Below are 16,798 nucleotides of genomic sequence, written 5' to 3' on the forward strand. Positions count from 1 at the left end.
AGAGAAGAGAGAAGAAGACCAGAGAAGACTGAAGAAGACTGAAGAAGACAGAAGAAGACCAAAGAAGACCAAAGAAGACCAGAGAAGAGAGAAGAAGACCAGAGAAGACTAAAGAAGACAGAAGAAGACCAAAGAAGACCAAAGAAGACCAGAGAAGACGAAAGAAGACAGAAGAAGACCAAAGAAGACCAAAGAAGACCAGAGAAGACCAAAGAAGACTGAAGACGACTGAAGAAGACCAAAGACTGAAGAAACTCCTGGACGAAGGTGAAACATCTTCATGACAACCTTCAAGTCCAGCTGACTCGGTGTGTTTTGGACAAATGGATCAAAACGAGCTCAAAGGTTTCGTCTTGTTTGTCGTCAAACTTCATCATCGTCGTATCATATCGACCATATGCAACTTAAACTCTGAAAACAGCAACACACACTTTATTAGGAGTCCTGTACCTAATAAAGTGGCCGGCGAGTGTGCGCTACATGTTCTCCTTCAGTTGTACTTTCAAATGAGAGGAAGTGCAGGTGTGTGCATGTGCGTGTGTGTGTGCGTGCGTGTGTGTAACTACAGCAGCTCTGTAATTTGAACCTCATGTGAATTCTCAGCGACAGGAACTGAGCTCAAGAATGAACTGAGTCATTAGTGAACAGCTACAATGCACTCATATTCCCCGACACACACACACACACACACACACACACACTGAGACACAGACACACACACATGTTAATTGAGTGACACACAGGCTGTAAATTAAATCCACATGTTAAAAACACTGTCTCTCGCTCTCTCTCTCTGTCTCATCGCCATCGTCGTCTCTGCTGCTCTGAATTGTTTCTCACACAGATCATGTGACCGACAATGACTCGACACCGACGGAGACGATGAGTCGGTGTCCCCGCCCGTGACACCTGTGACCCCGCGACCCCAGGAAACATCTGACCTGACGTTCCTAGAAAAGGTTCATATTTAAAAAGTTCACTCGACGTTGAAGTTTTAACTTACAGGTGCCAGTGTGTGCGCGCCGATTCTCGGCAGTTTCCTTCCATCTTCTTCATCGTCATATGTGGGCGGAGCCTCGTCTTCAGGTGGACTTGGTAAAACCTGACTTGCATGAACATCATCTTCGTCAGAGGTGAAATAAAAACACACGACAGCCCATCGATGAAATAATTGAGTCACACCAACAATTTTACATAAATTAATTCATTTGTGATGATTTTATTTTTTTGCCCTTTACAGTGGCTTCAATAAGACTGAGTGTGTGTGTGTATGTAAAACTTCATTATCTCTGTCTATGTTACAAATCTCGAGCGTCCAGAACAAAGAGGATGTTTCTGGAAGTTTCCCAGACTCTGATGAAGTAGTTATGGAGTGTTAAGTGAGTGTGTGTGTGTGTGTGTGTGTGTGTGTGTGTTCAGTCCTTCTTCACACAATCGTGTATCCTTCACCCTGCAGCTACATCAGCAGCAGGAGGAGGAGGAGGAGGAGGAGGAGGAGCATCCATCAGCTCAGTCTCTGTCTGGACTCGCAGTGAAGGCTGGAGGGCAGTCACCTTCATCTCCTTCCTCCTCCTCACGTGTTTCCTCGTCTCTCCGCCTCCCTCAGCGATTTGTCTCTCGTACAGAAAATAATCCAGATGTGACACAACGCCACTGACTTTTCTTCTTTAATCCTTCAGATTAGAAACTGGCTCCGGCAGTTGTTCGTGTTTGTTTTTAAAGCCAGAAAAATAATAACAACAACAATAATAATAATAATAATAATCCAGAGTTGTGTTTGTCAGCTGTGCAAATGAAGCTGGACTTACGTTACTCGTCCTTCTCTTGTTAGAGAGATAAAAGTGTGTTTGAGGCGTCGTCTCCTCTGGTCCACAGAGGAGGAGGAGGAGGAGCATGAAGGTGATGAAGATGACGGTGAAGGACAGGGTCAGTTGAAGAGGATGGAGTCAGGGTCTCTGTTTGCCATCTGAGCCATGTGTTTCAGGATGTCCTTCTTGGTGATGATTCCCAGCAGCTTCCTGCACCAAACACAAACAAACATCATCACTTCACATCCTTCTGTCTCTGCTCACTCACAGCCAACACAACCCAGGTCTGGTTCTGGTTCTGGTCCAGGTCCAGGTCTGGTCTGGTCTGAATTTACAGGAATTCTTTTTATTGGATTAAAATAAAACCACTTTCTGTTTTTATGCTATAGAAACCAGTGAAAATGACAGTTGTTAGAGAGTTTGTGGACAAAAACACGACATTTCAAAAAGTCCAAAAAAAGGATAACGAGAGAGAGACAGGCAGAAAGACAGACAGACAGGCAGACAGAGAGAGTCTCACAGGTCGAGTGGAGCTCAGCAGAGACAAATAAATTCATAATGTGGACATGAACTCGTCCTCTGCTGCGTCTCTCAAACACTTCATCCATCACAGGAGGATCCACTTTGAAGAAGCAGCTGCACGTTACATGAAACACAGAGGACGCTCCTCCTCCTCGCATGGACCAGGTCTCACATGGACCAGGTCTCACATGGATCTGGTCTCACATGGATCTGGTCTCACATGGATCTGGTCTCACATGGACCAGGTCTCACATGTATGAGGTCTCACATGTATGAGGTCTCAGATGGATCAGGTCTCACATGTATGAGGTCTCAGATGGATCAGGTCTCACATGTATGAGGTCTCAGATGGATCAGGTCTCAGATGGATCAGGGACAGCTCACAGACGTTAATCCTCCCTCCATTAACCCGCTGCTCCCTCGCTCCTGCTCCCAGGTTCTGGTCCACATCAGTCTTCTTCTCCGCACTAACTGTCCTCTACATATCTCACACTAATGTCTGGAGGAGTGGGAGTGTGGTCACTTAACGTCCATCTGTCTTTCCTCACGTCTGTTAGTCCTTCTGTTGTTTCAGAGTGTGTGTGTGTGTGTGTGTGTGTGTGTGTGTGTGTGCGTGTGCGCGTGTGTGTGCGCGTGCTCACCCGTTATGTGTGACCAGACACTGTCGAAGGCCCAGTTTCCTGAAGATGTCCACGGTGATGTCCATGGGCGTGTGGTCGGTGACGGTGAACGGGCTCAGGTCCATGATTCCCCGGAGGCGCAGAGGGGGCGGGGCATCGGCGGCGTGGTGCGGCGTGTGCTCGCTGAAAAACACCTGGGAGGCGCTGACCACGCCCTCCTGGCGCTTGCGAGCGTTGTCTGAGAGACGAGGACATGAGAGTTACTTTGTCTGTTGTACGTCAGTTTTACTTTTTCAACTGATGAAGAAGAAGAAGAAGAGTCTGACCTATAGATATGAGCAGGTCTCTCCTGAGGACGAAGCCCACCAGTCTCGGAGAGTCCTGAGAAACCACCACAGGAAAACCACTGAAGTGTGTGTTCTCTACCAACACCTGAGGAGAGGATTAAGACCTGGTTTTAGGGTGAGGCATTTGTTTTAGTTCTGCATTAACCAGTGTGTATGTGTGTGTGTGTGCGTGTGTCTGTTTGTTTGTATATGTGTCTGTGTTGCGTGTGCACGTGTGTGTACTTCCATCTCCCCACACAGTCATGCCCTTGTGTGTGTGTGTGTGTGTTTGTGTCTGTATGTGTGTGTGTACCTCCCCCACAGTCATGCCCTCCTGTGTGTGTGTGTGTGTGTGTGTACCTCCACCTCCCCCACAGTCATGCCCTCCTGTGTGTGTGTGTGTGTGTCTGTGTGTGTACCTCCACCTCCCCCACAGTCATGCCCTCCTGTGTGTGTGTGTGTGTGTGTGTGTGTACCTCTACCTCCCCCACAGTCATGCCCTCCTGTGTGTGTGTGTGTGTGTGTGTGTGTACCTCCACCTCCCCCACAGTCATGCCCTCCTGTGTGTGTGTGTGTGTGTGTGTGTGTGTGTGTGTGTGTACCTCCACCTCCCCCACAGTCATGCCCTCCTGTGTGTGTGTGTGTGTCTGTGTCTGTGTACCTCCACCTCCCCCACAGTCATGCCCTCCTGTGTGTGTGTGTGTGTGTACCTCCACCTCCCCCACAGTCATGCCCTCCTGTGTGTGTGTGTGTGTCTGTGTCTGTGTACCTCTACCTCCCCCACAGTCATGCCCTCCTGTGTGTGTGTGTGTGTGTGTGTGTGTGTGTGTGTGTGTACCTCCACCTCCCCCACAGTCATGCCCTCCTGTGTGTGTGTGTGTGTGTGTGTGTACCTCCACCTCCCCCACAGTCATGCCCTCCTGTGTGTGTGTGTGTGTGTGTGTGTGTGTGTGTGTGTACCTCCACCTCCCCCACAGTCATGCCCTCCTGTGTGAGAGTGACCAGAGCAGGGTCCGACCTCCTCGGCCTCATCACGTCCACAGCCAGGCTGCTGTGCTCAAACTCTTCTTTCGGCTCCAGGAACGGGTAACCGTTCAGCCTGATGTGAGCCTGCAGAGGAAAACACCAACACTCTCACCATCATCATCATCACCACCACCACCATCATCATCATCATCATCATCATCACCATCACGCGTGGTAATGCTGTTATCAGGACAGCGTGTGACGTGTGCGTTCACAGACTAGGGTCCGGTGTCAGTGAACAAACCTCACCTCGTAGATTCCTTCTCTCCCAAAAGCGTCCGCCACCCACTTGCTGGTCATGGTGGCGGCCATGAGCGGCACGATGTACTCCAGACCGCCGGTCAGCTCGAACATGATGACGACCAGCGACACGGTCATGCGCGTCACTCCGCCTGAGAGGACGACGTTTACACGGTTACACGTTTGTTTGAGCGTATGTTTAAATGGCAGCGAACGAGGAAACCATGAACAACAATAAACAGAAAACAGACCATTGTTTTCCCCCTCAGGAAATGAGCAGCTGTGATTTTAATGATAAATTCAGGACAGAATAATATTTGTATTTCAGGACACAAACTGCCTTTAGGTGAATTCTTCATCAACAGAGAAAAACACAAACAGAGGGGAAATAAAGTGCGCTAAATCTGCCTTAATCTCAATATTCAAACAAATCTTTCATTTAAAACATTTGGGGTTTTGGACAGAAATATTCCCCGACACAAAGTCACTTCACATAACATGACATGAAGGGCAACAAATCTGTTTTTTAGGATATTTTTAAGTGTATTTTGTGAAAGTGTGTGTGGTTTTATTGAAAGTGTGGTGGTTCAAGAACAGTCAAATGTCTCTTAATGTTGTTTCATGTTGTACAACTGGGCCTGATGCCTCCTCGCTGATTATGTTTAAAATGAACTGCTTTCAAACATGATTTTATTATTTAAACACGTTTAAAAATGCTCATTTGTTTAGAAACAGAGATTCTCTGTCACGAAAGAAGAAGATGTGACACAAACATCCTCGTCTCTCAGAGTCACAGCTCCCCCTGAGGACGAGTCCTGTCACTGCATCTGTGACACTCAGTCACTCAGTCACTCACTCAGTCAGTCACTCAGTCAGTCACTCAGTCAGTCACTCACTCACTCACCTAAACAGGCAGCAGCTCCCACCATGGCGTAGAGTCCTGGTGTGATGCAGTCGGCTCCTGGAGAACACCAGCCTCTGAAGATGAACCAGTCGTGGTTGTAATAAGCCAGCTGCTCCATGCCAACACCCAACAGTCTGCCGGCGATGGCTCCAACGGCCATGCTGGGGATGAAGAGGCCTGAGGGAACCTGGACAGACATCATTATCATCATTATTATTATCATTATTATTATTAATATTATCATTATTATCATCATTATTATTATCATTATTATTATTAATATTATCATCATTATTATTATCATTATAATTATTATTATCATCATCATCATCATATTATCATCATTATCATTATCATCATCATCATCATCATCATCATTATCATTATCATTATTATTATCATCATCATTATATTATCATTATTATCATCATTATTATTATCATTATTATTATTAATATTATCATCATTATTATTATCATTATTATTATCATCATCATCATATTATCATCATTATTATTATTATTATCATTATCATCATCATCATTATCATTATTATTATCATCATCATTATATTATCATTATTATTATTATTATCATCATTATTATTATTATTATCATTATCATTATTATCACCATTATTATTATTATTATTATCATTATTATTATTACTGTCATTATTATTATTATCATTATTACTATCATTGTTATCATTATTATTATTATTATCATATTAACAAATATTAAACATAACTCGAGGAGACGCTCAGTGTCAGAGATCAGCATCATCGACAGAAACACGGCGACATGACCTGACACAAACCTGATTGAAGCTCTTTCCGTGTATTTATTAAATCTTAAACGTCAGACACAGTCAAACACTGCGCTCCTTTGAAGATGAACTGCTGTGTGAATGTTACACCGTGACCTCTTTCACACATGATTCTGCTCTCCCAGAGAGTCCCTGAGGTTCTATGCATCATCCGTGCGAGACAGTTGACTCCTCGTCACGCGGTGAGGTTTTAAATTTACTCCATTCTCGCCTTAAAAACTTAATTAAAACAATATTCACGTGTGGGGGGTTCTTTTTTCAGCCAGAAACGGAGGGAAACTCACTGTGACCCAGTTTAAAAAGCCGCTGTAATAAAGTGATTATTGCTTTGTCCGGGAAACAATCTTCTTTAATCCGCGTGTAAAGCCTTCAGCCATTTTGTTTTCCTTTAACTTGACACCACGATGAGTCATGTTGTTGTGAATCAGCACATAAAAAAAACCTAAAGTGCTTCAGTTTCAGTGATGCTGCATCTGGAGAAACACTGTTCCAGACACATGTTGTAGGCAGCTGCTGGACTTCACACACACACGCGCGCACACTAACGCACACAGACACACAACATGACAGCAAAGACTCGGCTAATTAAGTCTCTAATATCTACGTCACATGTTCACGTCTTTATCGCACTGTTAGACACACTTTTCCTTGTGTAAAGTTTGTAAACCACTCACTCTCCCACACCAAACCCCATAGAGAAAATCAGTGATTTTAACATCACAGCACACGGGGGTTGTTGATCCACTACTGCCTCCGTCACTAAGTTCAAATGTCTTATTTTGTCACTTCGGCATTTGAAATATTTAATTTAGACACTCCTCAGTGGCACAAAGTGACCACACGAGGCAGCAGTGGACCAGCAGCTCCTGTGTCCCCGTGAGCTAAAATCACTGATTTTCTCTATGGGGTTTGGTGTGGGAGAGTGAGCGTTTTACAAACTTCACTTTCCTGTTGGAAAAGTCTGTCTAACAGTAAAGACGTGGACATGCTGCACAGTGTGTGTGTGTGTGTGTGTGTGTGGACAAACCTTCATGCCAAAGGTGATGACGGTGATCAACATCTTGAAGATTAAAGCCAAGGCCAGCTGCCACAGAGCCGTGTAAACGCCGTCACCTGCTGGACGGTCGGCCAGACTGTTGCCCGCACCCGTCTCTGACGTGGTGTTGGGCTGCAAGAGTGTGAGCGGACAGAAGTTAAAGCTCAGAATCAAACTCAATAAACTACAACAGCAAACCAATGAAAATATTATACTCTCTGCTAATTTATTGGGATTAAAGCGGAGGAGTGTGGATTAAGCAGCAGCTTGACACTGACCTGCTTGTAGCCGCACAGCTGAGACGAGTCGAGCAGCGAGCAGTCGTTGAACAGCTCGGAGATGAGCTCCGCTCCGCTCATCCGGGTGTAACTGTTCGGGAAGGCGACCAAGGCGGTTACCGCGGTAACCACCAGCACCTCGATGACAGAGTACTGGCCCAGTCGAGTGGTTTTACCTGAAAAAAAAGGGAAAGAGACGGCGAGTCACAGGTGGAGCGGGAGGAGACGGCAGCCGGTGTGTGTGCGACAGGCACGGCACTCACGTATCCTGCACCACGCTATGTTGGCCTTGATGAACAGCGCCCCCCAGAGGCCTCCGAAGATCCCCAGCAGGATGAATGGAGCCAGCTCCACTAGGTGCCAGGGGGCGTGGAACTCCACGTAGAACAGAACCAGGCGACTGTTTCCAAACGGGTTGATGGAGCGGAGAGTGAAGGCTGCGACCAGCGCGGCGAAGAAGGAACGCCACAGAGTTTTCAGAGGGAAGTAATAACTCACCTGGAAGAGAGGGACAGAGACAGACAAAGAGACAGAGACAGAGACAGAGACAGACAGAGACACGGGGGGGGGAATAAATGATGACTTTAGATGATAAAGATAACAAAGAACAGATCTTTTCGACGAGAAAACCTGCTTCATTTTGCCAAATAAACATCTGCAAACAATAAAAGAAATGAAATAAGGACACATTAAGACATCAATGTGGATATTTACTGCATGTAATACTATTAAGAAAAGGGAGGAAACTTGGCCACGACTGCAAATCATAGAGAGGTAAAAAAAAAAACAGTTAAATGGTTTCATAAACTCAATTGTGAATGATCAGATTAGTTCAGAATATTGGCTCGTATTTAATAATTACATGTGTGGTTCTTTCAGAATAGTTATCTGTTGGATAAATAGAGTTTTGCGACGCTCTGGTGGATGGATGGACGATTGAGTGACAGTTTTGGCTCAATACTGCCCTCTGGTGTCAGGTGAGATGAAAAACTACCAGGGAAAATCTACTGATTCTCTGGCTGTGATGAAATGAACCTCACGAGAAACAGATTTGATGTGATTTAATCCGTGACATCATCTCAGAGGAGTGTACACACTGTGGATTAACAGGTGAACGTGTGAGGGGAAAGAGTGTTGGATTAAGGACAGGACTCACTTCCTCCAGACTGAACAGGACTCCTCCGATGGGAGCGCCGAACGCCACGGACACGCCGACGGCAGCTGCGGCCGACAAAACCTGCACGACAACGACGACAACAACACAACAGCTTGAGTCCAGTTTAAACAAAGGATCGATTACATCATTCTGCATAAACACAACAACGCTGTCGCCCAACAGCAAAGTCTGACCAACAGCAAAAGACTCTGAGACGATGGCATACCTCTCTGCGCTTGGCCTCGTTCTTGCGGTACTTGGTGAACAGGTGACAGAGGATGTTGGCGCAGCAGCAGGCCACGTGCACCAGGGGGCCCTCTTTCCCCAAACTCAGCCCCGAGGAGACGGCCAGCACCAGGGTGATGGTCTTGACGATGAGCGTCCACTTGCCCAGGTAACCGCGGATGATGAAGCCGCTGAGGATCGTCTTAATCTGGGCGGGAGGAGAGAGAGAGTGTGTGTGTGTGTGTGTGTGTGTGGGGATTAGTTTGTGTGTTAGTGGAGGATCGGCGTGTGTTTGCACTGACGAGAGGAGTTGGTTTAGAAATGAGCGTAAACATTGATGTAAGGATGTCTGTGTTTTGCTTTTCAACGAGTCGATAATGTGACGGACGGAGGCCGCCGCTGACCACGGACTGACCTTTACAGCGAGGAGGAAAACACCAAGGATTACTAACTGTTTGTGTGTTTTTATCCACTATATACAGTACAGTACAGTGTATATATACACACACACACACACACACACACACACACACACGCAGTGAGCTCAGTCAGGTTTTCAGAGGGAAAACGAACGAAGGTTAGAGTTATTTTTACAGCTGCACAGTTGTAAAACTGTTTAGTTCCTCCTCTGCCTCCTTTAGCGATGAAGATACTTGTAATAAGTGTAGCTTGTTAGCCAGGATGGAGGCGAGGCCTCGTGAGCCAGAGGGAGCGTAGCATTAGCTCCCTCAGCAGCTCTCCATGATGTCGTCTATGCACAGTGCCTCGAGATAATGGACGCTATGATTTGGCGCGACACAAATAAAACTGAATTGCATTGAATAATGACCATCGTGCACCGTGTTTACGATCAAACAAATCCTGTGGTTTCTCCTGAGGATCAAGATAAACTGCAAAAACAACGAAACAACCTGTTTATCCTGTCAGTGAACAAAGAAAAACATAAAAACAGAGAGTTTTGTGACAGTGTGGAGTATTCAGAGTGTCAGCTGACCTCAGGTATTCCTGAGCCACATGCGTACGGAGCGAAGGCTCTGACCAGCGTCACGGCCAGGAAGGAGAAGAACAGAGCCCAGAGGAGGTACATCAGGTAGTTCACGATGTAGGCAAACGCACCCTGACACACACACAGACACACACACAGACACATTTAAAAGGTTATCATTAATCCTGTTTTCTTTTATCCTCGCTCTGCACTGGTGTTATGTTGTGTCCTGACACATTATGGCCAGCAGATGGAGCCAAAGATTATCTGAAATGGAGCTTTCTCACATTTAAAAAAAAAACAACAACACACAATTAAAACAAAACACTCATCGTTTAAAATTATACTTTTTTTATAGTGACACTGTGAGCGCCCCCTGCTGTTGAAAACCAGCACAAGACAGGCAATTTTATCCACTTCACAAATCACTCAGCTCTACTTTTCCAACAAGAAGCTGAAGTTTGTAGACTCACTCACTCTCCCACACCAAACCCCATAGAGAAAATCAGTGATTTTAGCTTGCGGGGACACGGGAGCTGCTGGTCCACTGCTGCCTCGTGTGGTCACTCTGTGTCACTGAGGAATGTCGAAATTAAATATTTCAAATGCCGAAGTGACAAAATAGGACATTTGAACTTAGTGACGGAGGCAACAGTGGATCAACAACTCCTGTGTGCGGTGATGTTAAAATCACTGGTTTTCTCTATGGGGTTTGGTGTGGGAGAGTGAGTGAGTTTACAAACTTGAGTTTACACAAAGTGTGTCTCACAGTGAGATGAAGACATGACACAAGTCTTTTATGAAGTGGATAAAAACACCTGAACAACTACAGTCGCCGTTTTCTTTTTCTTTTTTACCTCTGACGTTCCCGTGATGAGTTCGGCCCAGCTCTGCCACTGTGGACAGCGGTCCCGCTCCAGGAACGTGGTCTCGTTGGACGTCCAGCAGCAGTGTTCGTGGTTGAACCAGAAGCCGGCGAGACACACGCCCTCCTTCATGTCCGTCAGCCAGTGAGCCGTGATGTCGATGCCGCCAGCCAGAGCGCCTGAGGGACGTGGTCGGAGGGGTCAGAGGTCAGAGGACACGCACGGGTGTGGGTCTACGTGTGTGTGTGTGTGTGTGTTGTACCTGCCATCAGTCCCACCAGCAGCATGAGCAGCCAGCCAGAGAACGCGTCGCTCAGACTGATCAGCAGAGCCAACGTCGACTGTTTGCGGTTATTGGTGATCTGCAAAGACCGGATGGATCATTATGTACATTTGAGTGTATATAGAGGTGTTCTGCTCATGTATCAGGGTTTTGAACACGTTTAAAAATCAGGAAAAACAAAGCCGTCCGTGCTCCTCCGTACCTCTCTGTGTCTGTCCCGGTCCTTGCTCTTCTCTCTGACCCAGTCGATGGTGTTGAAGTCTTCATAGGTTCCCACGCCGGGCAGCGGGTCGTCCAGCGGGTCCACCAGTTTTCCGGGGCCGTGACCGTTCATGCTGCCCGCTCTGCCGCCGCCGCTGTACTCGTCGTGAGGTCCTGACAGAGACAAAAAAAAAGGAACTCATTACAGGAACATTACAGCTCATGTTTCGCTCTCGCGTTCACACTTTTCTGTTTAAAAACAATGAAATCAACGTCACAAATCGGGAGGAAACTGAGGAGGAGACGGACGGACAAACCTCCACCGACCCGTTTGACCCGTTTTTAAAACGTTCATCAGCTTCAACAATAAGAAAACGTGTCACATTCAGCCATTCACAAAAATACGTAAAATGCTGTGTTCAACACTTCAAACATTAACAACTGTGCGTCAGTGCCTTGCTCACAGGCACGCGGGCCGGATCAAAGTCTATGTGAGAAAGTGTTGAAGTTACAGAACGGTCACGTGACGTCGCATCGGCTGACTGTAATCAAAGCTTTCACGTAACGCAACTCTGAGCAACAACCAGTTAATGAGTGTTTACAGCAGATAACATCCCAGAATATCAGCGTGTTCACAGTGTGTTTGTTTTCACAGAAGTGAAACATCTGTCACACAGCGTTTGTACGCGTTCAGACACGTGAGATCACAGAATCACAGTTAAATCACAGAGTAAAAACAACTGTGAGTCGTTTCATGTATTTAATATTCAGTTTGCAGACTGTGGAGACAGAACACGAGTGAAAGATTAGAATACGCTGGTGACTGAAGTTATTGTTTGTTTTCATTCAACTGAAGGTCGATGACAAACAATAACAAAGGTCTCTGCTCATAAATGTCCTTAATGATTAAACTACACTGAGTTAAAGTTGAACAGAAGCAGCAGATCTCTCTCTCTCTCTCTCTCTCTCCCCCACTCACTCTCTCACTCCCTCTCTCACACACAGACACACAAACAGGTGAGCAGATGCTAACGACCAGGTGACTGCAGGATTACCAGGGTCAGTGTTTTCCACCAGCTCCTCCTCGTCCTGCTGCTGCTTCCAGAATTTCCAAACCATTTTCCTCTCATTCCCCAAACAACCTCAGCCTCGGTGACAACAACCTGTCCCCTGCTGTCCACTCCTGTCCCCCCCCCCCCCGCTGCTGCAGGAAGTGGAGTCCAGCTGGTTCCGCCTCCCTGCTCTCAGTCTGGGCTGTGATTGGTTCATTTATCTGGGGGCGTGCTGGTTTTTACGATTGGCCGATTGTGAAATCACGATCGTTAATCACGTGAGTCGGACTCGGTCTTTAACTCTTTACATATAAATATATATTACGTTTAAATGTAAACAAACTCTAATCACTTCACGCTCACCCTGTCATTTACCTTGACTGTGTGAATTTAGAGTAGAGAGTGAACTCTTCTGCAGAAACACTGACGTGTGAAGTCGACTAAAGTCTCCAGATAAGAGAGGTCTCTCCTTGACTTTCTCACTGAACTTCATTCATTCATTCATTCATTTTGGACACCTGCAGCATGAATACGAGTGAGAACACACACACACACACACACACACACAGTCTGGTTTCCATGACATAAGAGGACATTACATTCATTTCCAGGAGATTTACTCTAACCATAACTACTACTGGCCTAACCTTAACCTTAACCTTAACCCGAACCTCATTCTCACCATACACCATGTCTTCTTTCACGTCACAGGGACTTGATTTTTTTATCCCAGGTTTGACCCTTGAACTCCTGACGTCATCTCATGTGACCTGCGCTACAGCATCATCGTTCACTGAGATTTCACTCCCAACACACACACACATTTCCACACGGTGAACAGGGAGTGAAGCAAATATGACTTCAGAGGTTGGAGCCGTCAGTGATGCGACTCGTCACCGGTGTTGTGTCAGAGCTGCGGTCGCAGAGTCGGGGACACAACGTCCTTACGTTGAAACTTTTTGGGGGAAAGCGACGAGGAAACGGACAAACGGACGGTTCACAGGCAACAAAAAGTGATTCCCGCACTGACTGTCTCTCTGCTGCTGTCTCTAAATAACAACGTGTGATTCTGAAATGAAAGCTGTCTCACAGCAGTGTTTACACATTAGTGGTTAAACAGGAGCTGCGTGTTGATCTCATGACAGATTATGACTCAATAAAAGTTCTCCTCTGTGACATCGTGGAGGTTAACGCTAAGACTGAAACTTTTACAGCGCCACTAACGGCGACTTTTGAACAGGAAACACTCGGGAACAAGGTCAAGTCATTGGTGACTGATACACACACATCTACTGATTTACACGGTTTGGAAACAAGGCTGCGTTTCTTCTCTCCTCAGACACAGTTTGGCAGAAGAAGAAAAGAAAAGAAAAGAAAAGAAAAGAAAAGAAAAGGCCTGGTCTGCAGACTTCCTCTCTGCTGAAGTCACATCCTCATCTCTTAATAATGAAGGTGTGAAGTCAGTGACATCATCAGTAACCAGGCAGACGATATTGCTGCTGTAACACTGACGACGTATGTGTGTGTGTGTGTCCATCAGAACCCTTTCAAATATGCACATTATTATCATGTGTGGAAATAATGGCGTTATCAAATTAAACTAAAAATGATTTCTTTGTTTTATGGAGCAAAGAAACCAGAACATATTCCCTACAATAACAGCAGAGACTGATAATAGCTTATCGTGTTTACACCGTCTTCTTCCTTCAAATCTTTTCTCAAGTCACTCAAACGTTCATTTTCCCAAACTCTCAAAGTTATTTCAATCCCTTACACATAAATCTGAGCTTTAAAAAGCTGGGAAAGTTCTGGAGAATCTCCCACGACCCATCTGTGGGTCCCGACCCCGTGTTTAGGGAACCACTGCTCAAGACAGTCGACGTCACGTGACGTAAAAACACCTGATGTCAAACACTCGCTGCTCAGTTTCTTCTGTGGACCACGACCTTCTTCACCCCTTTCTTCACGTTTGTTTTTATGACTCATTCAGAGCTTTAACTCGCCTGACTCTGACATCACTGATGACATCATCATCATCATCATCTGGGCCCAAATGTCACCGACATGTTGTCGACCATCGAGAAAAATCGAGACCGTCACGTCAACACAGAACGAGAGAGAAACTCAATAAACAGATGAATGACTAAGACCATGTGACTCAAACACACACACACACACAGATATATCTTATCAGTCAACGCCAGCTTCAACGTTCTAACAGACGGAATCTGCTCGTCTCACATGAGGTCACATGACCTTCATGCCAAAGTTCTGAACCAAGAACGGCGTAGAAACCGCGACGTCTTTGTTCCTTTGCGAGGAGAACGTCGCCGTTTCTTTCCCTCTTCTTTTAAAATACATTAAAGTAGACCTGGCGCCACCTGCTGGCGATGGATGTCATTTCCTCTCACACAGGAGGAGAGCATCCTTGTCCCCCACCACATTCAGGTGTAAAGAGGAACGCGGTACCTGAGCTGAGAGGAGGGACGTCGTCCGAGGAGAAGTCCAGCGTGGCTCCCGCGATGTCCACCATCTCGTCATCGTCGTCGTCACTGGGGTAGTAAATGCCGTCAAAGCTGCCGCCGCAGTAACCGGACTTCTCCATCGCTTTAGATCCTGTTGACAACACAAACAGAGCAGAGGGTGTGACGACAACACATCACACACACACACACAGCTGTTACAGTAACGACGACTAATAGGAATAAAAACAACAGATGAAGACAAAATAAATAAACCTTAAAAAAATAGTAGCTGCTCAGAAGTAGGGCTGCGACATCTGTCCATTATTGTCTCGATTAATCGAGTAATCGTGAATGAAAATGATTCTTAATTACATGGAGGAAAGAAACCAGACAATATTCACACTTAAGAAGCATAAAAAAAAATATCACACAAACTGCTTTTAATTCTTTAGAGAACACTCAAACCGAATAATCGATTAAACGATTCATTTGGTCGTCGATTATTAGTTTTCAGTTATCTGGTTTTAGATTTTAAAACAAAGTTCTGTTGATGCTGATCAGATTAATCAGCCTAATCAGATTAAAACACTTCACCAGACATCAATAAAAGCTTGAATTTGACAGTAAAACTCACAAACTAAACATCACCATCACAATTAGACAGGAAACACCGTTCTGTGGTCTCGTTACCGCGGTATTATCGCATCGTGAGATTGTCGCGATACAGTTTATTACAGCTATTGATATTATTATGATCATTTACCTGTGTAAGATCCATCTGCATGTTTTCTGTTCATCAAAAACTGAGGCATTCAAACCTTTAGTTTGTCTTTTAAAACTCAAACTTAAGTACAACGTGTGTGTGTGTGAGGAGTTTATAAACACACACACACACACAGTTTAGCAGAAATCACACTTTCGTAACACTGACGAAAATTGGCTTAGCTAACAGGCTAGCCGCGCAGCTAACTGTGTTAGCAACCAGTTCAAGCTGCTTCGCGTCACTTTGATTCGGATTAAAAACAGCAAAACGGATTAAACAACAGTCAAAACAGACGTGGCGACATTACCTGCGCAGTTCAGCGAAGCACGACAACAACAACTGTCATGTGACTCAGATTATTACCGTGTGAAGATTCAACTTTAAGAGAAAACCCTGAGTCATTCTCTGTCGTCCCATTAAAAAAGTCACATTAAAAGCTGCGCGTGTGCGCTAAAGAACAAACGCGCGCGTGAAAAAAAAAGTCATTTCGACGCAGCGCGAGGAAGAAAAAGTGATGGAATTAAAGACACTTCTGTGGCACTTCCTCACCGCGACAACTGCACACGTCAAGCTAGCAGTAGTCATCGAACCACTTCCGCTACAGAACTACGGCATTAAAATGTTCACCGTGTTCACGCTTTAATAATTAACGGCTCATTCACTTATTCATCCACAATTTAAACGCGAGTGTTTCTAAAAAAACATGTCTGGTTGATATTTTATCTGACATCCTCTTTTCAAACGTCAAAAATGATACTGTTTTAATTTGGGCAAAAAAAAAGAACGAATGCATTTCCGGTTTGTGTATCAACTCTCAGCGGCTTTGACATCTGCGAGACACGACAAGTCGACTCAAGAGCGATCGATTCTCCAACTGGGTCAGTGGAGCATCGTCGATCTTTTCTCGGCGTTCGTCTGGGAAGTTTTTAAAATCCTTTCCAAAGTAAAGTTCACAGATTTGTGGCGTTTATGGAGTTAACACGTGTGTAAAGTAGATGCTTTATTGTTTTGAATAAATAAATAAATGCCAGCGGAAAGATGTTTAAATAATAAACAGCGCTTGTTATTTAAAATGGATGGAACATGCCACGTAATTATTTTGTGTCACGATGTCGCATTTCAAATGGACAAAGTGCGACACCCTGTGGTCATATGTGGGAATGAACGAAGCCTAAAAATGAGATGATGAAAAGTGTAACAGAGACACAAACAT

General features: G+C 45.3%; 1 protein-coding gene across 4 annotated transcripts; it reads right to left on the reverse strand.

Moving 5' to 3' along the window:
* Positions 1–1,237: 1,237 nt before the first annotated feature.
* clcn5b (chloride channel, voltage-sensitive 5b) lies at positions 1,238–16,166 on the reverse strand. 4 transcript variants are annotated; one of them, XM_058625802.1, is made up of 17 exons: positions 15,949–16,166; positions 14,827–14,973; positions 11,307–11,479; positions 11,084–11,183; positions 10,813–11,000; positions 9,965–10,087; positions 8,972–9,178; positions 8,746–8,826; positions 7,853–8,087; positions 7,590–7,765; positions 7,303–7,443; positions 5,447–5,633; positions 4,552–4,694; positions 4,237–4,386; positions 3,277–3,382; positions 2,972–3,188; positions 1,238–2,018 (listed from the first exon to the last, which is right to left on the reverse strand). In XM_058625802.1, exons 2-17 carry the CDS (start codon positions 14,960–14,962, stop codon positions 1,928–1,930), a joined length of 2,454 nt encoding a protein of 817 aa, XP_058481785.1. In that variant the 5' UTR covers positions 14,963–14,973; positions 15,949–16,166; the 3' UTR covers positions 1,238–1,927. The 4 variants fall into 4 exon arrangements, with proteins under 4 accessions (XP_058481785.1, XP_058481784.1, XP_058481783.1 ...); XM_058625801.1 differs by having other exon boundaries at positions 15,893–16,166; XM_058625800.1 differs by having other exon boundaries at positions 15,586–16,166.
* Between the last annotated feature and the right edge of the window lie 632 nt (positions 16,167–16,798).

Source organism: Solea solea, chromosome 3, assembly GCF_958295425.1.
Source record: "Solea solea chromosome 3, fSolSol10.1, whole genome shotgun sequence".
NCBI classification, from domain to species: Eukaryota; Metazoa; Chordata; class Actinopteri; order Pleuronectiformes; family Soleidae; genus Solea; species Solea solea.

What these genes read in the sequence shown, in the direction of transcription:
- clcn5b (XM_058625800.1), bottom strand. Translation starts at nt 15,634, where the DNA reads ATGCCTCAGTTTTTGATGAACAGAAAACATGCAGATGGATCTTACACA. An exon ending in ACCGGGACAGACACAGAGAG is followed by an intron (nt 11,184 to 11,306) that starts GTACGGAGGAGC and finishes CGGTCTTTGCAG; the next exon opens with ATCACCAATAACCGCAAACA. An exon ending in TGTCTGGTCACACATAACGG is followed by an intron (nt 2,019 to 2,971) that starts GTGAGCACGCGC and finishes TGTTTGGTGCAG; the next exon opens with GAAGCTGCTGGGAATCATCA.